The sequence below is a fragment of the Betta splendens genome, chromosome 8 (assembly GCF_900634795.4).
Source record: "Betta splendens chromosome 8, fBetSpl5.4, whole genome shotgun sequence".
Taxonomy (NCBI): Eukaryota; Metazoa; Chordata; class Actinopteri; order Anabantiformes; family Osphronemidae; genus Betta; species Betta splendens.
The window spans coordinates 6,424,967-6,449,550 of record NC_040888.2 but is presented as its reverse complement, the minus strand read 5'-3'; the positions used below and the strand labels follow the sequence as shown (position 1 = coordinate 6,449,550).

General features: G+C 52.3%; 3 protein-coding genes across 7 annotated transcripts; 1 reads left to right on the top strand and 2 right to left on the bottom strand.

Moving 5' to 3' along the window:
- Positions 1-328: 328 nt before the first annotated feature.
- Positions 329-2,839, bottom strand: pmp22a (peripheral myelin protein 22a). Of its 2 annotated transcripts, none has more exons than XM_029159945.3 (5): positions 2,680-2,839; positions 1,877-1,968; positions 1,650-1,749; positions 1,427-1,567; positions 329-1,318 (listed from the first exon to the last, which is right to left on the bottom strand). In XM_029159945.3, the coding sequence occupies exons 2-5, from the start codon at positions 1,952-1,954 to the stop codon at positions 1,164-1,166; spliced, it is 474 nt and encodes a 157-aa protein (XP_029015778.1). In that variant the 5' UTR covers positions 1,955-1,968; positions 2,680-2,839; the 3' UTR covers positions 329-1,163. The 2 variants fall into 2 exon arrangements, with proteins under 2 accessions (XP_029015778.1, XP_029015780.1); XM_029159947.3 differs by lacking the exon at positions 2,680-2,839 and adding an exon at positions 2,129-2,513.
- A 774-nt stretch (positions 2,840-3,613) lies between these two features.
- On the top strand, positions 3,614-4,966 carry LOC121202393 (zinc finger CCCH domain-containing protein 13-like). The gene is made up of 2 exons (XM_055511010.1): positions 3,614-3,631; positions 3,761-4,966. The coding sequence occupies exons 1-2, from the start codon at positions 3,614-3,616 to the stop codon at positions 4,286-4,288; spliced, it is 546 nt and encodes a 181-aa protein (XP_055366985.1). The 3' UTR covers positions 4,289-4,966.
- An 8,598-nt stretch (positions 4,967-13,564) lies between these two features.
- Positions 13,565-24,035, bottom strand: cdc42ep4a (CDC42 effector protein (Rho GTPase binding) 4a). 4 transcript variants are annotated; one of them, XM_029159573.3, is made up of 2 exons: positions 23,526-24,035; positions 13,565-16,450 (listed from the first exon to the last, which is right to left on the bottom strand). In XM_029159573.3, the coding sequence occupies exon 2, from the start codon at positions 16,333-16,335 to the stop codon at positions 15,346-15,348; it is 990 nt and encodes a 329-aa protein (XP_029015406.1). In that variant the 5' UTR covers positions 16,336-16,450; positions 23,526-24,035; the 3' UTR covers positions 13,565-15,345. The 4 variants fall into 4 exon arrangements, with proteins under 4 accessions (XP_029015406.1, XP_029015403.1, XP_029015405.1 ...); XM_029159570.3 differs by lacking the exon at positions 23,526-24,035 and adding an exon at positions 22,947-23,230; XM_029159572.3 differs by lacking the exon at positions 23,526-24,035 and adding an exon at positions 17,286-18,538.
- Positions 24,036-24,584: the final 549 nt, after the last annotated feature.

The window sequence follows — 24,584 nt, the reverse complement described above, 5'->3', positions numbered from 1 at the left end:
TAGTGGACAGTATATTTCTCTACAGTTTCTTTTTTTGATCTGTATTTAATTGGGCAATCAAGAAAGATCAATGTCATGTACAAGACATTATTTAGCTTTTAGAATCGTTATTTGTCTTATAGAACAGTGTGAAATGCCGTGTTGTGAATTTTGGCATCATAAGGTATTAATAATTGATGACTTTGTTGCAGCAGGTCTGTGTTGGTTTTCTTTTCTCACGGCTCCGCCAAGTGGTGGATTGAGGTTATTACAGCACACCACGCCCTGCAACACCCACTGAACGAGTATCAGATTCTACCTGAGCTTCCCACAGTGAGGACAATTGCACTTTAATTTCTAATGGTTTATTTAGAAGAATAATGAGGAAAAATGCAAAACTTTAGGTTTGTACAAAGCAAATTAATCACAGGACACAGGTGCAACAAAAAGTGGGCTATACATTTCAAGAATAGTAGAAAAAGCACCATTTAAAAAATCCTACATAACAAAAAGCAAAACACTTTATTTGTCATATCAAGTACAATGATAATTCAGAAAAAAAACTTAGAGTTTATTGACACTTCATATTGTTGTTTTATCTAATGCTGAGAATTTACTAGTTTCCTTCAAGATGAACACAGATACTCTACATAAGGCACATAGTTCAAATAGTTTGACAGATGAAATGAAAAAAACAAAACAAAAGCGACATGTCTTTGGCACAGCTGCATGATTTGTGAGAGACACGAACTATCACAAAAAGAGCACGACAATGTTAACATGACAACACTATGTATAAAATGTATGTAAAATGTTATAAATATGTCTAAAAACCACAGACTCTCTGTACATCTTAGTACTGAAGGAAGCTTTGATGTCACACGTGGTGGATTCGTGGAAGTCGGGTGCCACCGACACACTTTTAAACGCACTCCGAGGACACTATGTCACTGCAGGAAATGTGGGACGTACCGGAAATACTGCGTAACAACCATCGGTGAAAAAAGAATAAATCTCCGTCGTGTGTTTAAAACAGTTCGTGACACTTGACCTCTGGGTGGATGGATCGTTGGGATGTCAGTCTGTGGTCTGTGGGCAGTAGGCACAGTGCGATGGTGTAGCAGGAGATGTCACAGAGACCCCTCCCCTCCTCCTCTCCTCTCCTCCCGTCCCCTCGGCTCGTCTCATTCTTTTTTCCTCAGGATGATATAAATAAGGCCGCTGATGAGGCACAGGGGGAACCCTACCCAGGCCAGCACGTAGGCGTAGCCGAACTGCGTGCGCTCGGCCTCCGGGCTCATTACAGTGTAGATGATGGCCGCGCACATCACGAACAGACCTGGAAGAGACGCGAGGGAGAATCTGAAGCAATCCGTCAGAAATGCACGATGACCTCACCCGCGCCGCTCCACCCAGGGCCGCTCGGCTGCGATGAGGTCACACTCACTTGCCAAAATCTGGAAGATGGCGGTGAAGTAGAAGCGGCCGCCCTTCAGCAGCTTGAAGAGCTGGAACAGGAACGCGACCAGGGAGAAGAAGCAGAAGAGCACCGACAGGATCATGAGGGCCTGCACCGCTTGGATCCAGTCTGAGCGGAAGCAGAGGAGATCAGTGGGAACAGGTTCAAGTTCTGGCGCGGCCACGCGGGCGTGTGTCGCTTTTGACCAAACCTTCATTGCTGCCTTGCTTGCAATGGTAGCCTTCGTTATCTGCCATGGTTTGACAGCTGTACCACAGGTCCTTAGACATGTTGTCGCCTAAAGACCAGGCCTGAAAAACAACAGCAGACTTTGAACCACTGCAGCATACACAGCGGGAGAACAACGAAGCTCCGACATCCACTCACAGCTGATGTTCGTCATAGAAGCCCCCATTGAAAGAAAAGGAGTGAACTTACACTGGCTGCTGTAGACACTATAAGAAGGATGAGGATGATTAAGTGCAGGATGAGCACTCCGAGCAGGATGAGCAGCATTTTTCCAGGCAGATCTAGAGAAAACAAAGCAGAAGAGACGTTTGAGCGCATTCGGGGCCGACTTGAAGACAGACGCGCAGGCGCAACGCCGCCTCGTCCCGACGCCAGGTGGTGCCGTGTCCTCGCTGCTGCTCCGACCGCAATGTTTACTTCAATGTGAAAGTATCCGCTTACACTGAAACGTAGAAAGAAAGACGGGACTGTAATTCCTTCCCGATGCTGCCGGGACCGAACGTTTCTGAGTTTAAAGTCGGACTGTGGTTGAGAAATTAAATCTATTCATAGTGAACTTTTTTTTTTTTGGAAATGTACGCGATCCAGATAGTTTTAGTAGAAATCTTGGATTACGTGGAACATACGGGACACGCGGTGCCGCATCGTAAATTTAAAAAGCCTCTCAGGTTTAGCGAAAGCCAATGGTGACTAAGAGCACGAGCACGAGCACTCGGCGCGTGCCTGCTGGAAAACACACTGCCAAACTCCATGGAAAACATTCCAGCGTAACGCCGCCATGCGTAAACCTGGACGTCTCGCGCTTCATTTCCTGGTGCGACCGTTCAAACCTAAAAGGTGCGACGCGTCAAAAAAACGGAGCGTCGCTTTCGCGTCACGGTTTAATCCAGAAAGTCCTGCGTAAAAGTCCTCGCGCGCTGGGGGAAGAGTCGAGGACAAAGTCTGTTTCGGCGAATAGAGCACGCGGAAGGCGAAGCCACGGTCCCACTTACAAAAAAAGCAGACGTGTCCGTGAAAAAGAGGAGCGTTGGAGTGAAGAGTTTGGAAAAGAATCGCCGAGCGTCTCCTGCTTCTTCTCTCGACTCTGTACTATTCCAGATGTGGCTCACACCCCAGTCAGTCTCCTTCTCCCCGCCTGAACACCGCCCCGCAGGCCCCGCACGTCACCAGAGGCCCGCTCGAAGATCACTCCCCCCTCGTTTTTTTTCCTCCCCGTGGTCGATTATCACGTACAATGCGCTCAGCTTCACATGATTATGCCGCGTCCTGGGCGGTATTGCGCGAACTACAAAGCTTCACTATTTATGAAAACGTTTATGAAACAATCTGGCGATGACGTCATGTTGTGTGACAAGCAGTCATTTTTGTAAGTTGCACTCGTAAAACGGCTGACTGTGCATCCCAGCCCCCTTCACGTTACACGACCCGCCTCTGTTTACGTTTTCTTCTTCTACCAAACCCAAACTATGCGAGCCGGAGCTGATGGTGCCTAAGTGAACCCCACTGTGGGCACTGAGCGTGGTAAAAGAGACACATGGCCAGCTGTGTGTGTGTGTGTGTGTGTGTGTGTGTGTGTGTGTGAACGGAGCAGCCCTCTGGAGGCCCCACGGTATGCCCAGAATGTGTGTGTGTGTGTGTGTATTCGTGTGCGAAGCAGGCCTTCTGTTTACGCCTGCGTTCGTTCTGGAGAAAGGGGAGTTTGTCCTGAGCTGCAGGGAGTTACCGCGCCGCCATGCTGCCGTAGCGTTGCTAAATAGGCGGAGCTGCGTGGACGCACATGTGTACGGCACAGGACCCGTCCGGCAATGACCAACAGTGGAAAAATCCACCCCCCAGGTCAAACGCGGTGAGGATCAGCTGGAGCTCAGGGAGCGCGGCCTTGGCGCCGGCTCGTCAGGTGGATTCCTGCGGTCTGTGTTTGTAAACATGCGGCAGGAGGAGAAGGTTGGCCGCCGCCCAGCACTCGCTCGCTCGCAGCGGGACACCGGATGAGGCAGTACCTGGCAGAGAGAGAGGGAGGCAGGGCTCCGGCCCCTCAGCTGGACCTGGTGCGGTTTATGAAGATGTAATTAGTGCAGCCGGTGCCGGCAGCAACAGGAGCGGCAACGGCAATGGCAACGGGAGCGGCGACGGGAGCGGCGACGGGAGCGGCAACGGCAATGGCAACGGGAGCGGCGACGGGAGTGGCGACGGGAGTGGCGACGGGAGCGGCAACGGCAATGGCAACGGGACCCGCGACGGGAGCGGCGACGGCAACGGGAGCGACAACGCCAATGGCAAAGGCAACGGGAGAAGCAACGAGAGCAGCAACGGGAGCGGCAACGAAAACAGAAGCGGCAACGGGAGTGGCAACAAGAGCGGCAACGCCAATGGCAACAGGAGCGGGAGCAGCAACGGCAATGGCAACGAGAGCGGCGACAGGAGCGGCGACGGGAGCGGCGACGGGAGCGGCGATGGGAGCGGCAACAGGAGCGGCAACGGCAACGGGAGCGACAACGCCAAAGGCAATGGCAACGGGAGCGGCAACGAGAGCAGCAACGGGAGCGGCAACGAAAACAGGAGCGGCAACGGGAGTGGCAACAAGAGCGGCAACGCCAATAGCAGCGGGAGCGGCAGCGGCAACAGGAGCGGCAGCGAGCCTCTCTCGTTCACAAACGTTTAAATATCTCTCGCCCTCAAATTTAGGAAACGATTCCGGCGCAAAAGCAGCAACAACAATACACCCGACTGTAAATGGAAGCACTGCAGCACAGTCAACTCCATTTCTCAGCAAATGAAGCCTCAGTGCAGCGAGTGACAAAGTGCCCCACCCTTGTCTTTATAGCAGCTCCTTTCATTATATGTGGGATTGCATTAAAGATATGAAGTACTCACACCTACTGCTTCTGTTGGGTGTTTGTGGGGGTTTCCAGCTCGTCAGGCTCTTCGCTATCACTTTCCAGATTATTAGCGCCGGTGGTGTCAGTGATAGCTCAACAACACTCGTGAAGAGTTACGATCTCGCTTACAGGCCTGATGGCACTGGAACGCATCCAAAGCCCATTTCCCTTTCATACCCAATCAATGAAAACACACAGCTCCATGAAGAGGCCAGAGGAGCTATTGTGTGTTAAACAGACACGCCCGCCTTTACTGGAGGATTTGAAGTCTGCGGTGATCTCACTGCTGCTTAATGAAAACACAAAATCGTGCTGTGACTTGATGCCGACGCTCCACTGCACTGACCTGACCTGTTGCAGGCTGGGAGTTAAAGTGTGCGGCTGCTTTCAGTTTTCTTTCTTTACGGCGCGCAGCCGTGCGTCAGCTCTTCGTTTACCTGCCGTCGTCGCCGATTGGCCGGTTTTCAAACCGGTGAGCATATCAGAAGGGAGGGCTCCTGTTACAGATGAGGCGTAGGGTTGTTTTTTGTTCCAGGGTGAGTCAGCGTGGACCCAACCCCAGTCAACAGCACTGGGCTCCATCTGCAGGGAAACTTAGGGAAAAGAGACGAAACCAGGGCTCAGGTCTTGGATCTGGCCCTGCTTTGGCCGTCTGGAGGACACTCCAGCAGCTGGACCGGCTATTTTACTTGTGGGATTATGAAGGAATGATGAAACGCCCTGTTACTGTTTCACCTGTAGAAAATCCCCCAACAGGAAACGCCAAAGCTCTGAAGTCAGCCAGGTCAAAGGTCAGAGGGGGCTCGTATCTCCCCGCACTCTGGGTCGTCACGGCGCGCGCCGTCCTCTGCTTAATTCAATAGTCAAACGCAACATTCGCGCCGCTTTGAAACCGTAGACGGCGACATTCCTCCCGCAGAATTCCCGACTTTCCAGGATGTGCATGTGCCTGCTCCCCCGTGCAGCCGGGTTCCTCGGGGCAAAACCGAGTGTTTGCGTTCCGCCACTTAGCGGCTATCGGATGACGGCCCAGGGACCCGAGCTGCGGAGGAGCCAGTCGGACCCGGGGGCTGCTCACAACGCCGAGGCTCCGAAACGGGCCGCGACCGAGCCGGAGTCGGCCACCGGCTGGGCGCTAAACCCGCTAAAGGAGGCCGAGGTGCCAGCGAGCGGATGGGGCTCCCCCCCCCCCCGGCCCGTCCCCCCTCCACGTGAAGCCACAACAACAACATAAATCACGGACGCGCGGCGTGACGAGCTCCAGATTGTGGCACCCCAGTGATCCCGAACATGTGCTAACCATTAGCCGCTGGCTTCCTGTTGGAGTCCATGTCATCGACCAGCGGGCGCGATGCAGCTCGGGACCGGGGGCGGTTCTGGGCCCCGGGGGGGTTTGGGGCGACGCAGTGGAGCTTTGGAAGAATCCGCGGCTCTCACAGCTCCGAGATGACGACGACGACTGTCGGGGCCCAGTTTGTTGTTTGGTGTTTCATTCAAGCCAGACACGCACTCACACAGCTCAGAGCAGAAACTAATTCTTACCTACTTGTTATCGGCGGGTTTGTCGTGGCCCTTTCACAGCCAACACTGCAGCGCTTCCTTCGCAGTCTGCCACTTCTGGCGTCGTGTGAAGGAAGGTGTGCGCTCTTCCTGCGAGGAGACGTCTGTACCTGTTATCTCACTATCGACGGTGTGAATCTGTTGGTGCCCTGTTCACATTAGGCTCAGGTGCTTCTGGCGTCTGAGGTCACGGCCAGCCAATACCAACTCTAACAATAAGCCAATTAATCTGTCAGGCTCAGGTGAGGGAGGTGAAAGAACGGAAAAGCTACAGTGTGATCATGCTGAAAAACCCTCGAGGCATGACTCATCTGGATGTTGATAAATGAAACCAAGCCCCATGGAATCCATAACACTCGTGTCACGTTGTTCTGGATTCATCTGCGTGTTTTCACAACAACATAACTCCATGTTAGCAAGTCTGGCTTGGCTTCTCCCCCACTAACTGCATGGTGACCTGTCCTGAGGAAACTGTGGCACCGCGCGCGTGTGTGTGTGTGCGTGTGCGTGTGCGTGTGTGTGTGTGTGTGTGTGTGTGTGTGTGTGTGTGTGTGTATGTGTGTCTCCTCTGGTCTGGACTGCGGCCCGGCTCCTCTCGGTGGCGAAATTAAAGAGGAGGCTGAGGACGGATTCGACGAACGCCGGCAGACGGAGGAAACATCCACAGATTCGCAGCCGGGATGATCCGACAACTCTTCCCGACCTCACGGATCAAACCAAACGCTGACCTTCATGCAATCGTTTGGGAGGAATTGATTATGATAATGCATCTGGGTGACTCTGGGCCTGGCAAATAAATACTGATGCCAATGTCTCCACTATTGATTTTCCATAAATATGATATAAAACATATTTCTAATGACCCTGGGCCTCAAATGCCTCAACAAATACTGCACGCGCACCGTGAAATGTGGTGCACGTGTCCCGCTGCATTCTAATTGCAACTATCTATCGTGCTAGCACGCGTTAGCGCATTTACACGCTAAAAGAGGAGCACGCACTTATATTAGCACAGTGGAAGCGGGTCCTACTACCTTTATGTAAAGTGTGTGGACTCCGAAGCTTCCATAAACACACATTTGACAGATTGTGATGTTAACATTAACATACAGAGAAACCCTCGCCCCTTAAAAAAGACCTGAAGACGGACAGAGGACGAGCCGCTTGATTTACGCACCCTATAGCGCTGCAGCTGGGTTTAACGCGCAGCAGATCCCACCCGTCCCGTCCGAGCGCGGCCCCCGCTCCTTATCCGACCGCAGCGAGCGATGCCTTGGACATATTGTTATGCTTATGCATTCCAGATGAGACCCACCCATGTGAGTTTTTCAAAACATGTGTTCTCCCGAGCGCCCCTGCGTCATAAATTTCACCCTTCCGCGACAAAAGGAGAAGCTGGGTGTGGTCAGCGAGAAGAATCGCAGCGAAGACGCTGAAAAGCAACCAAGTGATGGTTTTTCTGTTTGGTGTTTTGGGCCTTAGCGATTATAGAGCGCGCAGGATGAGAAACCGGGCCGGGGTCGTCCGGCGCAGGGAAGTGAAGTCCGGGAAGAAAATACAGGATGGCAGCTTGGGCTTGAACGCCCCACTTTCTCACAGCCGCGGGGGGATGGGGTGGAAAGACTTAATTGAAACCAGGGCTTGTTTTTATTTTATTCCGTTATAACGCCGCCCTCTCACAACAGCTACCTGGGCTCATGTTAAAGTGGGCCTTCGCTATGTGCGTCTCCATACGATGGCTGAACTGCCACTCTGGGGATGTTGGGGGGGGGTTTCCAATGAGAATATGTAATTCTCTGAGGTCACGCCTGGGTTTGTAGATCCCCGGGCTGTAAAGGCTGCACACATGGCTGTGGGAGTAGTGTGTGTGGGCCGCGGCCTGAGAATCGCTAAGACAAACAGTGGAGTTGTTGCTCAACGCGCGCGGACTGGAGCAGCGCCGCGACGGTCGAGCTCTGGCTCCCGACGGGCAGATTCCTTCAGTTTCATTACTCGGCCCGACGCTTAGAAAGGAAGCGAGTCCTGTGAGCGAATCTTTGTCCCGGTGACTAAATGACCCCCGTTTAAATAATTCCGATAAAATTGCCGCTGAGCAGGAATTTCCAAATTATATTAGCAGTTTTTTTTTTTTGTCTGGCTGGGGTCAGGATGGGACAGGATGCAGGCGACAGGCAGCCGTAGCACGCACGGACACGCGAGGGGGGGGGGGCAGACTGGCCACACCCAAGGCATCCCAAACACGCAGGGCCGGGCAGTCGCACGGCGGCCTTTAAATACGACTCACGCTCTTCTTCTATGGTGTGAGGCTCCAGTTGTGGAGCTGGACCACAGCTGGGGCGAGACTGAGGTGTCTCCCTCTTCCCTCTTTACAGCCTTCCTCCCATCCCAGGAGCCAGCAGCACGGTGACCTCACCCTGCCTCCACCCCATGCACCCCCCCCCTCCCTCCCTCCCACCTCCTCCTCCACCCCCCAACACTTCCTGGCTGGCCCAAAGCTGCAGCACAGCTGGAGCAGGCAGAAGAAGAAAACGTGGATTCGGATGATTACTTAACCAGTCCCACTCTATTTCCATCCTGTTCTGATTCACATTCTGTCCTCTCGTTTACCAAGACAGTCACACACCCACATAAGCATTCCTGAACTCACACTCACACACACACACACACACACACACACACACACACACACACACACACACACACACACACACACACACACACACACACACACACACACACACACACACACACACACACACACAAGCCCCACTCCCATTAAGTTTGAGGTTTTTTGTGTCAACATGAGTTTTTTTCCTGTAGGTTGTGAGGCGGATGAGGCAATGCTCTTCACTTGACATGACTCTCACACAACTTTGACTCTTTGAGCGTCCCAGCGAGCTGTCAGTCAACGTCAGCGGCTACAGATGAGGAGGGTGGAGAGGCTTTGACCGGGCTTTGCCGAGCGCGGCTGCACTGCCAGAACGTGTTTGTCTGACACAGGAAAGCCCGGATTCGATCCCATGCTCGGCAGCATCTTCTGAGCTGAGGGTTTATGTTTGAAATAAACAATAAAATATGATGCTTTGATTCAAGCACAGAAAAATATCTTTTTTGGGGCTGAAGTGTTTTATTAATTGAGCCTCATTAAATCAATGATGCACCAATGATGTAAATTAGATTTACATTTTAACCACTCGTCTCTCTCTCTCTCTCTCTTTCTCTCTCTCTCAGACACACACACACACACACACACACACACACACACACACACACACACACACACACACACAATGCACCGTTTATCGTCTGCTGGAGTCGATTGGCCGATTAAACCCATTGCAGAGGCAAAGAGTCAGAGCCTGGCCCGTAGGACAATAACGAGAGCCAGCATTGGCCGGACTTTTCCCCCATTCCTCTCCAGCTCGGCCCCGAGGGAACCGTGACCAGAGGGAGGGGAGCGCGAACTGGATGATGGAGCTGTTGGTTGGAGGACCAACACCCAGTACAGTGTGCTTTAATGCGATCCCTCCGCACGGAGCTCTGGGATACTTCACTCCGGCGTTTGCGCTCTATCTCTTAGACAGGCCATGATTTATGAGGCTTGTGAGGCCCGAAGAAAGCAAACGCCTTTTTAAGCGGCTGCAGCGCCTCGAGCAGCGGAGTTGCGCTCGTGTACGAAGACAGATGAAAACAGGAAGGTGATAAGAGTGAAATGGAAAGTCTGTCTAATTTGTTCTGACTGATATTAGGAAATCGCTAGTTCGCGGCATGTGAAGAGTGGGTGCATGAACATTCCGCCTCATGTCGTCTGACCACCCCAACCAGGGAATAAAGAGCACTTTAAATATCCATTTGCTCGAGCTGTGAAGTGAAACAAGCTCTGACGTGATGCACATCTTCTAATATGGTCTAATATCTGCTCATCTGGACCTTCATTTAAAGTAGGGCTGAGCATGTGCAAAACTTAAATTAGTTCGGAGAAACACATGGATGATCAAAAATTGACTTTGTGTATGTGAGGCTATTATACATGTAAAAAATACCCTTGGCCCATTGAAGTAAAGAGGCGTATAATTAAAGAAACGTGTTGGACAAAAGGAGGCTCTTATTGCCACATAATCTTTGCTCCTTATACATTCGAAGCCATCAGTCTCAGAGATTGTCCCTTAATTCCTTCTACCGCGGGACACGAGCGCTAATAGTCATTAGGTTGAAGAAGCACCCAGAGGTCAAAGGTTAACATCGGCCTATGGGAAGAGACCGTATGGGACCCGCCCACTTCCTGGTCGGCTTTTACCCCACAGTGGGCCTGTCGGGGTCATGTCTGCCAGACAAGGAGGGGTCTGTATGGACACCCCATCGTGTCGTGGCTCGGCTCAGGCCAGACCGGTCCTCCTGGGTGCACACGCGGCTCAGAACCCAGATCCTGCTCAGACCGTGCTAGCAGAGCACAGAGTGAAGGAAAGTGAGGGGAATCGGGGGATGAATCCATGTTTCTGTGCTTACGGTTGAAAAGCAAACGTATCCTCGCATGTTCAGATTTTACCGCTGGAAGCATCAAGAATCACTGTTATGATGCCACCAGTGATTGTATCATTAGCACATTAAGACGTCAAACTGTATATTTGTCATCAGGGCTGTTTGCTCATTTGTACCAATGAGTATAATCATAACATTGGCGAATGCACGGTCTCAGTCTGCTGTGTCGTAGGCAGATTTACTGAGTGTGGTTCTCTAGATGGAAAAACACATTTTAACGCTGCAGATCTGACTCGGGTCCAAAGCGGCTCTGACACAAGCTCCAGATTTATAAGGGAAACAGCTCGTTGCACAACGCCGGGGGGAGAGTGATGGAGACGGGAGCTGCGCTTCCCACGGGAGAACTTTTCCACGGGAGAAAGCCGCAGCCGCGTCCGGGGACATACCTGGAAGCGCAGGAAAGGCTGCGCTGTGTTTGGAGGACGGCCTCATTCTTCAGTCATCGGGCAAAGGCATCTGAAGCTCTAAAAACCAAGGACACCGGAGGCTGATCCCCCCCCCCCACCCCCGTGTGTGTGTGTGTGTGTGTGTGTGTGTGTGTGTGTGTGTCTCCTGCTGCCAGTCCTGCAGTTCAAGAGGTCAACTCTGGGTACTGGAATGTTTATGTTCCCGGCTCCTGCTAGCATCGGTGTCTGTAGAGCACACGTATGGAGGAATAAGCAGCCCTGCTAAGAGACATTCAGTAACATGTGATGGACTAGCAAATAAACATCATTTAAATGACAACTGAAAAACTTGTGCTGGGGCTCGTCGCGCCCCCGCAGTACATTGTCTGTGCATCTGGTCACGAGAGAAGCACATCTGGATCACATCCAGCTCTTTCGTTCCAGCTTCCAACTGCCAGCACACAGCTGGGGCTTTCGACCCCTGGCGCTCGCCCCCCCCCCCCCTTGCTGCGCAACTCCGATACTCACGCCCGTCTCCACCTAAACGCCGAGCCACATGCCAGAAAACGGCTGTTTGTTTATGACCCATTAAAATGGGGGACTTGCAAAAATGCTGCTGAAACATGAAAGGCTGCTGGAGCGTCTTGGGGAGTGGTCTTGATTTCACAGGGAGCGCACGCGCTAGTGTGCGCGAGCGTCTGTCTGAGGGAGGGACCGGGGACGGTGGGGTGAGGGTGCTGGCGAAGGGGGCGTGGTCTGTTTGTATTCTGGTTCTTTTCTCCCCCATCCCCCCGCTTTCCCCCCCCCCCCCCCCCTCCCCCGCTCTCCCACCCACCTTCCCTCCTTCCTTTGCGCGCTCCCCTCCGCCAGCAGGTTGTTTAATGCGTTCCAGATTTCAACATGCCGTCGGCCTCCTGGAAGAGCTGCACGTCCGCTGATGGAATTTGGCGGAAAAAAGGGTTGCGGGTCCAAGAAGGAACTCCTCACCCAACAAGAGAACGGGCGCCTCCCAACGGCGGCTCCGGGAAAATGAATGGCTGGAAAGGCGCTAGGTGTCAAAGGGAAATGACATTGGAGGGCATCTGGGCAGATGAGAGACTGCATCCAGCGTTTGAGAGGGAGAAACAGCTGCAGGGATCACATTACACTGAGATTCCGGTGGAGGTGAGCTGAACTAATCAGCCGCCGTTTGCGCCAAGTTCGAATGCGCGACAACTGGAACAGTTGCGTCCACACCCTCTTGCCGCAAATCACCCACCGAGACAGTGTCGTTTGACCGTGTAGCTCATGATTTATGGATTCCTGAGACATCTGCCTATGATACTGTGACACTGAACTGCGGGTGCGCCGTTGATCGTAGTACGAAGCGGACCTCTAGGAGTCACGGCCACCGACACGCCCATGGCCAGACGTGCTCTTCACACTGGGTGACCACTAGGTGGCAGTAGATAACAGGACTTCACAGCTCCAGACTGCAGCAATAAAGTATTGTTTCCGCGGTGTGATTTAAAGCGGGACTTTCTGAAACCGATTCAAATGGAGACTGGAGATTTAGTCTCGCCTACTACAAAAAGCAAACAAAAAACAATCTCTAAGTAGAATAATGGCTATACAGATAAAGAAAGGGAGGATCAATAGTGCTGCTGGTTTGTATTGACCACAACAATCAATATAAATGGCCTGTTTTTACCACGAGTGTAAGAATAATGGCTTCCTCCAGCCCCGTGGCAGACTGGAAGCTGCTACATTGTGGCTGTGAAAAAGTGAAAGTAGAGGGAGATTAAATATCCCCTAAAGTGGAGATGAAGGATCGAATGTAGTGCGGCGTTTCCAGCGTGCGCCTGTACTTCTGAGGGGTTCGGGGGCGAGACTATGGACCGTCTCGAGCGCCCGTTAACACGACGGAGCGCGCTGAACTTTGACCGGGGTGTGAGCGGGTTCGCGGCGCGTAAAAAGGCCAAAAGCGCCGCGCGTAAAATCCAAGGCGACAGCGCGGTTGATGGGCGGGAAGCTGGCATTTCGTGGCCGCCGGGGCTCATCCATCGTCCAATCAGCAGCGTGAGAAGAATCACCTGTCACCGCCGCTCAACAGCGCAGCTCATAATGATAGACCTTTTCCCGCTCAATTAGTCTTTCACCGCTTGCAAATCCACGCACGGGTTTTGCCTTTTAACTATTCGAGGCAACGCGCGCACACGCACGCAATCTTCCCGTCTACCTTTGAGCCATGTTCAGAGACCTATTCAACCAAGGTCTCAATTGCTTCCTTCCTTCCTCATCTGGACTTAATGAATAGTGACAGGAAACAGAAACACACTGAAGGAATTCCTCAATGCTGCCGGTTAAGCTGCATCCATACTCCATTACCCTCCCCGGTACTGACATGAAGGTAATACAATAACAGCATCTGGACTGTTCTCCTTGCAGGTGTTAAATGAAACCAACGTGGAGCCAGACTGATGAAGCTACCGGGACGATCGGCGAGAAACGTCCCAGACAGACACGGCAGTAAAGACGTTCAGGTTTACTTTTATTGAAAAATATAGGTTATTTCAGACAATACAGAAAAAAAGGGGGTTGTAAATATACAGTGAAGGACAGTAAGGCATAATATACATCATAAACAAAAAGGCAACAAAACTCAATCACCTGAATATATTTTGTAGTGTGTGAGTGATTGGGAATATAAATATCCAGTTCTGCATGTTTGCCTCCTTTTCTGCTTGATTTACAGTTACAATTATTTATTTCTTTTATTAAACCTCCGTCCGCTCAGCAGTGATTACCCACACACAGAAAAAGGAAATGACAGGCGGAATTGGACAGGCTCCCCCCCCCAAAAAAAGTGAGCTCCACAAGTAAAATAGTTTTTTGGCTAGAAAATTGCGATTTGGCACATCTGTCAGTTCGAGTTAAGGCAGCAAAATCAATCAGCACCACGGAGTCTCAGTACTTTCTGGCCATTGATTTTAGTGATGCAATAGGTACAGTGAAGCTGCAACGACTGTGAAACTTGCATAAGAAATCGCCGTCTTCTCTTAATGCCCCGTGCATCCGCTGCCGTTTCATCCTCTGCTTTACGCAGATGCAACTAGCGCGGGGTTTAATTGAGCCCGAACGTGCACCCCCCCCCTCGAAGTCCTCATCACGTGTCCTGGTGGAAGCCAGCGAGGGCATTCCCCTAAGAGGGTCAACATCATCGACACGAGGCAGTTGCACAAAAGCAGCTGCTCAGATGCACAGAAAGGGAAGGAAGTGGTTATTAAACCGTCGTCAGTCTCGACATGAAGCGTCAGATCTGAGAAGCACAGCGGTGTGTCACATTATAGGAGCCTGTGAAACGGCACTGATCTGACTTCAAGGTGACTATGATCAGCGGATCGGTTTATTAGCAGAGACCCAGAATACCCCCCCCCCTTGCTCCTCACCACATTTCAAATCTTTAGCTTCCTGTAGTAACACCACGCTTTGTTGTCAATGTAGGCCAGCACCTCCCTTCATCTGCACTGAGCCCGTGTGATGCTCACAGTGAATTAAGAACAGAGGAGAATTTTGGTTTGGGCTTCGTCAGGAAATGGAAGCCTTTGAGCAACGTCGCGGACCCTGAGTTACGCGGTGGGAGAGACGAGAAAGAACCCGACTGATCCGTGGCACTTTACTGGGATATTTTTCAGATGAAAGGGGAGCGAGACAGGGCGTCACACTCCGGCGACAAACACTGTCCCTTTTATTGTGACAAGACACCCACCAGTGATCCTGCGGTGACAGAGGCCTTCTGTTCCGCTCGGGCCTCATGATGTCCCACTGCCAGAGCGGGCGAGCGAGCGGGAGAGAGAGAGAGGCGAAGCAAAACGAGGAGAAAAAACAAAAAAAGCACATGTGACAAGAGGGAGAAAGCGTGAACTGCGCTTCAGTTATGGAAAGTGTTCTTCGCCCTACAAAAGTTCCTTTCTGAGCCGCTCGCCCTGCTCGCTTCTGGAATGTTCCATATTCAAAAAGCGGCTGCTCTTCCGCGTCAGCTCCCTCAAAGTTCGAGCAGGAGGAGATGGAGCGTGCGCCTCCCCGACGGATGGAGTTTGGATTCAGGCTAAGGGAGCAGGCACTGTTTCTTTTTTTTTTTTTTTTTTTTTTTTTTTTTTGCAGACCTACAAAGAGAGTCCTCCTCTCCACAGTCCCGTTCCCATGGCAACGGGCTACAGCGTCTTCAAGTGCAAATCCGCACAGTCAGAGGACTTGGCTAGCTTCACAGGATCTCCTTCCAGAGGCCTGACCCACTTTGGAGGCGGCCGGGACCTCATACGCGGATCTCGTCGTCCTCGTCCTCCAGGAAGGAGGAGAAGTTGCTCTCCTCCTCCGTGGGGGCGCTGAAGGTGGCGCTGTCCGTGTCCCCGGCGTAGGTGTGGCCCGCCGGCTTCTCATCCAGCGCCGCCGAGCCGGAGCTGGACACGGAGCAGCTGTCCAGGTGCTGCAAGTGCTTCGGCCGCGTCTCGGGCGTGTACTCCGGGGTGTCGGGCCCGCCGTGGTCCGGGCCCAGGTCCGCGGCGCCGGCCGGGTACGGGGGCGCCCGCTGCACCGCCGCGTCCTCCTCCTCGTCCCTCGCCGGCTCCACGCCGTCCTCGTCCTCGCCGTGGCCCTCGCTGCTCTTGCCCTCCTCGTAGCCGAGGTCGTCGTCCTCCTTCTCCATCACGCCCAGGATGTCGCCCAGCATGGACGGGCCCAGGTCCACGTGGAAGGACATCACCGACACGGCGTGCTTCATCCCGCCCCCGTAGTGGGAGGTGCCCGGCAGCTCCGTCAGCTCGCCGAAGCTCCGCTCCTGCTGCTCCAGGAAGCGAATGGCGGCCGCGCCTCTGCCGTCCGCCTCCTCCTGCTGCTTCAGTGGACTGGAGGACAGGCTCTTGGCGCCCACGACGTCGCCCCGCTCCTCGTTGTTGAGGAAGGGCAGAGACATGGCGTTCTTCACGTAGGCGGGGGAGCCGCCGGGGACCAGCAGGGCGTGGTCCCTCTGCTCGTCCACCCGGGTCACAGACTGGGAGCGCTTGCTGCTCCTGAAGGTGCGGGACAGAAGGCCGGGCCGCGGGGAGCGGGGGAAGGGCGCGGCGGGCGGCTCCCCCGAGCGGGAGCTGAGGAAGGAGGTGTCGCCGAAAGCGTCGCCGCTGCGGCCCACGTGCATGGTGTGGCGGAAGTCCCCCAGCGGAGCGCTGATCATCTCCCGGGTCAGGTCCATGCGCGAGCGCCGCTTGGTCTGGGAGGAGCCGGACACCAGCTGCTTCAGGATCGGCATGGCGGCTGATTAGCGCTTAGCTAGCCGGCTACGGAGGCGGATCAGAACCTATGGGTCGTCCTCAGGTGGCGTGGAGTGATGACTGGCGCTCCTCACTTGCAGTCAACACAGGAACCTATAAAAAAAATATAGATATTTTTATAAGTCATGCAACTTACTGCAAAAATGTTTGCACTAATGCAGAGAATGAAGCAATTATGTCTGTGCCAAACAAATTTACTGGCGTCAGAAATAATAAGCAACACAATCTATAGAAAGCTCTTTATGCTTGTTTAGTCCCATGAAGTAAATAAATGTTTTCTAGGAATTCCAAATGTTCCACTAATTATAAAGAGCTGAAGGTATCAATTACACGAGTCCATAATGATAAGCGGCACTCAAACATCTGCCAGATGACCTCCGAAATGCGCCGCGAGTTGGGGAACGCCACAGGATTGTGCTTTGAAAACAGCAGCAGCATCATCATCATCACAAGAGCAACAACCCCCGACCGCAGAGGGAGCGGCCGCCGGGGTCTGAAGCTCCGCTGCCTGCACGGAGCGGAGCGTGTGACCGATAACAAGCATCAGGGAACAATGAGCCAGTGTCGGGCGGGCACGCTATTAACGGAAGCATTGTGTCCACAAATGTTTGTGCAATTTCAGCTGGAGAGATGGCTAAATGCCCCCCCTCCAACAATAATGTTTGAGCCCCTTGAGGCGCGACTGACAGCCAAATAGGAAGCGTGGCTCCGAGCTATTGAAAACGCGAAACCACAGTCGCGCTACGACGCTGCCATTTCCTCAGGTGGTGCACGACAAGACCAGACCTCGTTAACGCCCCCCCCCCCGTACGGCGCGAGCTGCCAAGGTGGTCTGCAGACGGCAGGCAAGTGGAAAACACGTGCACGCGTCTCTGACCTGGGTGGAAAAAAAAAAATCTCTGCAAGTGGGTTTGAAGGAAACGCTTACCTCATCGTCTTAAGCGCGCGCTTCGCTGATTCGCACACGCGGCCACTTAAATGGAGGCTCATCAAAACGCTCGGTGGCCTAATCTTGACAATGAGGTTTTTTTCCTTTTTAAAAAAACCAAAAACAAAAAAAAGCCTTTGAGATCGGAGCCCGAGGCATTGGCACATCTCCGTCCTTTCAGTGCATTGACCTTGTTGTTCCTCCCCCCATCTTTGCCAGCTGAGCTTCTACTCCGCTTCCTGTTAAGGCCCTCACCTGCTTTGGTTTCCATAGTAACACCCCCTGCACGCAGGCAACAGTGTTTCCTGTCAGAGTCTGCAGAAAGGCTCCAGGCTACAAGCTACAAGCCGCCACATATGGCCTCCTCCTGTGTCGACCCAGAGCTCAGACGGCGCAGCCTTTTCAACGCTAATCACGTCTGCTTTCACACCACCCTGTGTATTCTCCCCGATTAATATGGAAACTAAGTGCACATTTAAAAGGATGAGGAGGACGGTAAGTAAAAAAAAATAAAACAATAAAAAAATACACACACCCTTTCCATTAACGCCACATGTTTGTGTGCCAAAAAACACAAATAAGCTCACTTTTTTTTAACAAGTCGCATGTTTATTATCAAAAGCTACATGTTTAGATTTGTTATGGGAAAATAATAAGAAAATATTTCACACCCAAAAAAACCCAGAAAAAAGCTGTTATTTCTGACTAGCTGTTGTTTTCCACCGATTTAAGAGCAAAGCAGTACAAGCTACAGGGAGAGACGGTCGAAGCCCACCGTCCACCCACAGGAGCAGAAAAGCTGAGCGATGCCCGTCGCAGGGTCATCGGAGTGGAGTTTTGCCTCAGTTCTGCACCAGCTGCACCCCCGGTTGCACGCTTCCATCCCGGCCCTGCTATATTTGGAGCTCTGCACGTCTCTGCCCGGGCCGGAGGGTGCGCGCACGCAGCAGAGGGCCTGAGAAAGCAGCAGCCAGCGTGGGAACCGCGGGGTCAACGCGGGGAGATTAGCTTTCTAAACAGACCCTCACAACACCCGGGGGGAGGAGGGGGGGTCTGCAGCATGAGGCGCCTCTGCATCGTTTCATTTTGACAGCAAAATTGAAAAACTTTATGCAATTCTCCACAAAAAAAAAAAAATTGAACAGACGCCCCACACTCCTCTGAACTAGAGGCATTCTGAAGCGTGACGGACCGTTTGTGTACAGTAGATGCGCCATTTCACCAAATGCACGCATTCCCACACTACTAGAGCACATTTACAGGGCATCTCCACAGTTGTAATTGCTGCCTGCTTCCCTCTGCGTTTTAGGAAAATTATATTTCAGGCAAACTCTGCAAATACATAAAAAGGATGCAATATTACTTCTGTTTATAGAATCCATAAAGCGGCCAATGTAAACGCGGCGCCAGCATCCACGCTGGTTTTCTGAAATGTCACGTTACAGCAGCTACATGTGGGAAGAAAACACACACCCAAGGGAAAACACAGAAATACCACAGGACGGAAATAAATAAGATGCTTTGGCTTTGGTTAATGGGGGAAAAGTGGAAGAATCAGGCAGACGACACAGTTGAGGATGCTCAAGGTGTGTGACTCCTCATTAACAGGCGTCCGTTACATCCCAGCTAAACCTAAACATGGAGTTATCTGCAGGACAGCGACCTGGAAATAAAAAGTAGGGCTCTACAGGATCAGCTGGGATGAACAGGACTTCACATTTGTTCTTGAGACTCTTGCACAAGAGGCGTCAATGCTAAAACACAGGAGATCAGACAGACCCCCACACACGACTAATGGTCCACTTCCCTTAATTAAGTACTTTGTGCTTAACTCATGCAGTGTGTATTCTACCGTCTGGGAGAAGGTGGCTGCTGCAGCGGTGGGGGTGGTGGGGGTTCTCCGCCCGCCCTCATTCGAAGCCACTGACCTGGACGGACCATGAAATGGCCTCAGGGGAGATGTCGGGCCACATGCACAGAAACCTAGTTGAAAAACCCAAGCCTGAAAATGTTGGCGACCCGTGTCCAGCAGAGATCGCAAAATTAGGGCTATGATGGTAGAATTTGGAAAACGTCACACAGCCACGACGGCCTTCCAGGAATCGAGAAAACCCCTACTAAGTACACTGTACCTGCCGACCGGCCAGAGTCCAGGCTGCTCTGCTCTGTGCTGGCTCCTTTTCAAGGTGAGGTGACCTGTTCACGTCACACTCCGCTGATCAGATTATTAGAGTTTGCTTCTAAGCAAAAGGCTCCGGTGGGTAAATCTGCAGCCGCCCTCAGATCCGTGAACCGTCGGCGACCAGCGCCTTGGGCTGCGAGAACAAACGCATGCGAGTGTTTGAAGGGAATATTCAGTAACGCCGGCAACGTGGAAGACGTGCTGCGGTGTTGAAGCAACACTTACAATCATCATTTGGGGCCCCTTCAGCAGGAAGCCATTTTCAGGTGATGAGTTCAGAGCGGAGGGACACGCTTTTAGAAGGAAACACCGGCCGACCTCTAATGCTGAGAGGAGACACTGTCTTGTACATGTACAGACAACGAAGCCCCCAGACGCAAGGTTCCATCTCCTTTCTCCCCTTTGTGAAACTGACAGCTTCTATTACAGTGGACGACGAGAAAAATGCATTTGACACATTGGAGCGTGGACGCATCCGTGGGTTAAACGTCCCTTTGCGGCGCCTTTGCTTACGTTAAAAACACTTCGCCTCAACGTAAATGCCAGCCGTCTGAATGCCCTCGGCCGCTGGGGGAGGAGAGCTCGGCCCCCGTGGCTCCTAGTGTCTCGGACGAAAGGTGATAACGAGAGCGTCCGGTAACGAGACATTTCCAGCAGGACACGCGAGGTCAATGCGTTCCAGTTTAATGGCCGCCTGGACAAAAGGTGCGCGAGTGCTCGGCAATTAGTCCCCAGCTTTACTACAGCACATATTTTACCACGGAGCCTGCGGAAACGGTTGACAGGGACAATCATTGACATTTGGGGGGGGGGGGGGGGGGGGGTATGTCCACAGGAAGGACCCACCCCCCATCTCACCGGAAATCTAGACTGCCTGCCCTTCCTGGCCATGCCATGTAAACAAGGCCGTCTTCCATCATACTGCAATACTGATGGGCCTAAAACAAACACCGCTCCATCAACACTCAGTTTAATAAACTACATGGCTGTGGGCCAGCGCGGGGACAACGTGCACTACAGCAGCTCAGACAGCAACAACGATGGACGCAGAGCATCTGCTCCAGTTCCTCCAATGGTTTTAGAGAATTGGCAGAGCCCGATGTCGCCCACACCGGGAATCCGTCACTACCGATGACAAGCACGACCTCGCGTCCGGGCGTCTCTTCAGAGGCCGAGCGGATTCGATTGGAAACCTGTGCGTCTTGATGGAAGGCAGTAAAATGATGCCGAGTGCATTCAGAACGTCTGTTAGCAAAAAAAGGCAACGGAATCCACAGGCGAAAGAAGCCCAGAAGGAAGCAGCAGTGTGGAGCGTTCAGGTGCGACGATGCAGTAAACTCGCCCCAGATCAGAGAGAGAGAGAGCGGGCGAGCAAGGACCCGCGTCCCTCCGAGCCTCACTGAGCATGTTCAATGTTAAAGTCCTTGACAGGACATTAGGAGGAGACTAAACAAGCTCGAGTTGTTTGGACGAGTTGCCAGGAGAGATCCTGCTCTGTCCAAGAAGAACACGAACGCTTATACACAAGCGACAGCCACGGTGGGAAGACGGGCCGAGCCCAGTCAAAGCCCGGATCCCGACCCGATTAAGATGCCGTGGAGGAGTCTGACAGGGCTGTACACGAGTGATGGCACGAAACACTGAACAACAGACCACAGCGACGTAGGAGGCAGACAAACTATACAGGAAGCAATCACAACAACAACGAACCCGCCTAAACTTAGATCTACAACCTCATGAATCATGGCGTGACAGATTGGCTTTTGTAAACTTAAAATAATGGTACAATGAAGAAAAAAAGTTGTATGATGTTGGTCTGAGTATTAGTGCGGTTTAAAGTGCCCTCCTCATTGTCTCCCCATCGGTTCTGTGCAACATTTACAACAGCTGACAGAAACAGGATGACGGCCCAGAATCAACGTTTCCTTCAGTTTAGAGCTGACCCTAAACACATCACAATGCAGAGAGTTCAAGACACCAACAAGATTCTAAGAAAAAGAAACTAAACGACTGCCTTATCTCACAGCAAAGAGGCCAAACAAGCTCCGAAAGAAGGAAAGTCTGAGGACTATTAACCGAGTCAACATGTTGCTTCAGCTACAGCATCCTTTACGGGGCAGCCTTCCTCTGTAATAATTGAGCACTTCATCCTCGAGGTGCTTCGGGAAGAAAATAAATAACGGTTTACAGTGGCATTTCCTGGAATGTGAGGGGGCCGAGCCGGACGCGCACGCGGCCTCCGGCGAGCTCGGGCTGCAGGCGTGTTGGGACACGGGCGCCAACGACACAGGCTCCAAACTGCTGATCACGCGAAACGAAACCACGCTCGCCGGGAACGGGTTCCGGAGCAGGCGGCTCCGTCCGGGCCGGCGGCCATCGAACGGCGCCGTGCGCAACGAGAGCGCCTGGCACAGCATCCGACGCCGCTCGGAGGAAGGATCACTTTCACCTGCAGGCGACCGGGCGCTTTGTAATCTAAGAAACGCGAGCACAAGTAGAAGTAGAACCTGGTCAGGCTGGATGAACCGTGTCGTCGGCTTCGGGTTTCACAGACACTTCTGGGAACGGGCCGAATGTTGGCGGCCAGTTGCTCGTTTGCCGTGTCATCAACCTACATCCATCACAGGGCAGAGCCGATTGTCCTCTGTGTGTTTAGGATAAGACGGGGTCAAATGTCACTTTTAATCCAGCAAAAACAAAGAAAGCCACCCAGTTTGTTTCGCAACCAGGGATCTGATAACATCACCCCCCCACAACACACACACACACACACACACACACACACACACACACACACACACACACACACACACACACACACACACCTTATCAGTGAGCTGTGGTGGAATAATGGTCCACAGGCCGGGGTTCATCACCTTGTTATGCGTCTGACGCCTTTGTGACACCTTTGCTCAGTTTAACGGTGTGATGCCAAGTCGCATTCAATCATCAATGCAAATCAACATAGCGCGTGGCCTGGCCTGTTTCTGAGCCAATCTATCGGCTATTGATTTAGGCCCAAGTGAGTTTTAACTCCGGCAAAACCAGTATTCAAAAACCCAGGTGGTGTTCCGTTATTAAACCTAATTGGTTATAATGCTTTAATGCACGCAGGATCCCAAAAAAAGCTCCTAGGACGAGCACAAACGTCCGTGAGGCCTTTAAGGCAATCAGCTCGATGCTCAGTCACAAAGAAAGTCAAACGCAGCACCAGGAAATTATCATCATTTCCATTAAATGATGCGCTTTATTCACGCGCGTGCTTACGTCGGACTAATCATTTCACTAATCGGTTCCACGAACAGCTGTGATTCCGCGTGGGTTCAGTGGGCACAAGAACAATAAGTAGCTGCTGACAATAGCGTCAGCTGCCATGCGCGCCGCGCGCTCCGCTGAGCGGCCGGATGAAGCCCCGGCTGCGCACACGCACCGCTGAGCCGCAAAGATGCGTTAGGTTGCGCGAAGACGCGGACACTTACCGGGCATCCCATTCATAACACGCCGGCGGCTGCTCCAAGTCTCGGGCCACAGCTGCTCGACGGCGGGGACGCGCGCGTCAAGAGAAACGCTCGGGGTCAGCGGCTGCGGGCGACGCCGGGAGGAAACGCGTGCGTGTGCGTATGAAGCGACTGCTGCCGCTGTCAGCGCATCCTCGGCAGGAAACGCACGGCGGCGGCTGCTCCGAGAGGCTGTAATTCACTACGACGCCTCCTGCCTCTGAAGTCTGCGCGTGGACACGCCCTCTCCTCGTGTCCCCTTAAAGGCGCAGGCTGCTGCAAAGGGCCGCACTCGCGTCCTCCACTAATGAAGGGCGGGGTCGTGACTGGGTGAAATCACACCGAAACATATCGCTGTTAATGATAAGAACCTGCATGTGCGTCATTTTGTCTGTAGTCAGTCACATCCCGCTATCATCGTGGTGTTATGAGTCATTTTGTGTAACGCTTCTTCTTGGAGGAGAAGCTTTTTGGGGCGGTGCCGTCTCTCCCTTTTGCTGCTCGGCTGCGACGCGACGTGCGTAACGTCGTCGGGCCTTTCTTTAAAACGCGCGCGCTCACCTGTGGCAACGGGCCGCCTGGCTTTCCTCCCGGTTTCATCATGTGTTTACGGTAGCGCGCGCGCGCGCCGGGCAGATGTTTGAGGTTTCTCCAGGGCTGGACACCATCCAGAACTTTCACTTTGGAGTTCTGGCAAAGGTTTCCGGTGTCGGCAGGTGCTGTGTCTCTCGCTGCTGGTTCCAGAAGGTGGAGGAGGATGTAATGATCTTTGCCTTTTTATTCTCAGTGATGGAATAGATTAAAGACATGAGGAGTTCTATGTTGGTGGTGCAGAACAAAATCAGGCCTCAACTATACGTTTGCTGCTGTTATGGTTTAAAAAAAAAAAAAAACACAATTCAACTTCACAGCGTCCGGTTTCCATCTACGTCGTGTCCTAATTTCAGAGTCACCAGTCAAGATGAGTTGAGCTCGGCTCCACGCGTGGCACCGCACGCTTCCGACACGCAGTCGGAAATAGGACGCGTTCTGCATAAGCTGGTCCCGCGAGGAGACGGAGAAGCGGAATGTAAAAAAAAAAGCGATTTGTTGACGTGAAGCCGTGTCTGTCTGCGTGAGTGAGAAGATTAGTCTCCGCAATTGGCAGCAGGTGAGCAATGCTCACGGTGGCATTGAAACGAGTGGAGACGAATTTTCATAATTTAGAGCTACAAAATAGAACTTAATGTTACAAAACAGCACATTAAATAATTTCAACAGTTTTTTAAAATATGCACGAGCTATTGATTTCCTCTCTGCAGTCCCCTCTACGTTAAATTCAGCCCATTATTGTACTGCAACTGATTTCCCACATCCTCGTAATGTGCTGTAACTCAATAACCCAGAAGTAATGCAATTTACATAATGATAAATTATCCATATATGGAAGAAGCTGTTCCATGCACTGAATTTAACAGCTTTGTCAGTGTGATTTATACGGCCGCCTTCCTTCCTTTTCGCTCTGTTAGCTTTTGATGAGGGCAAATAAAGATGTTCCGACACCAACTATCCGTATTTGTCGCTCCACTTTTTCTTTTCCCCCTAAAACCTTCCAGGCTGATCCTAATGTTCCTCCCCCTT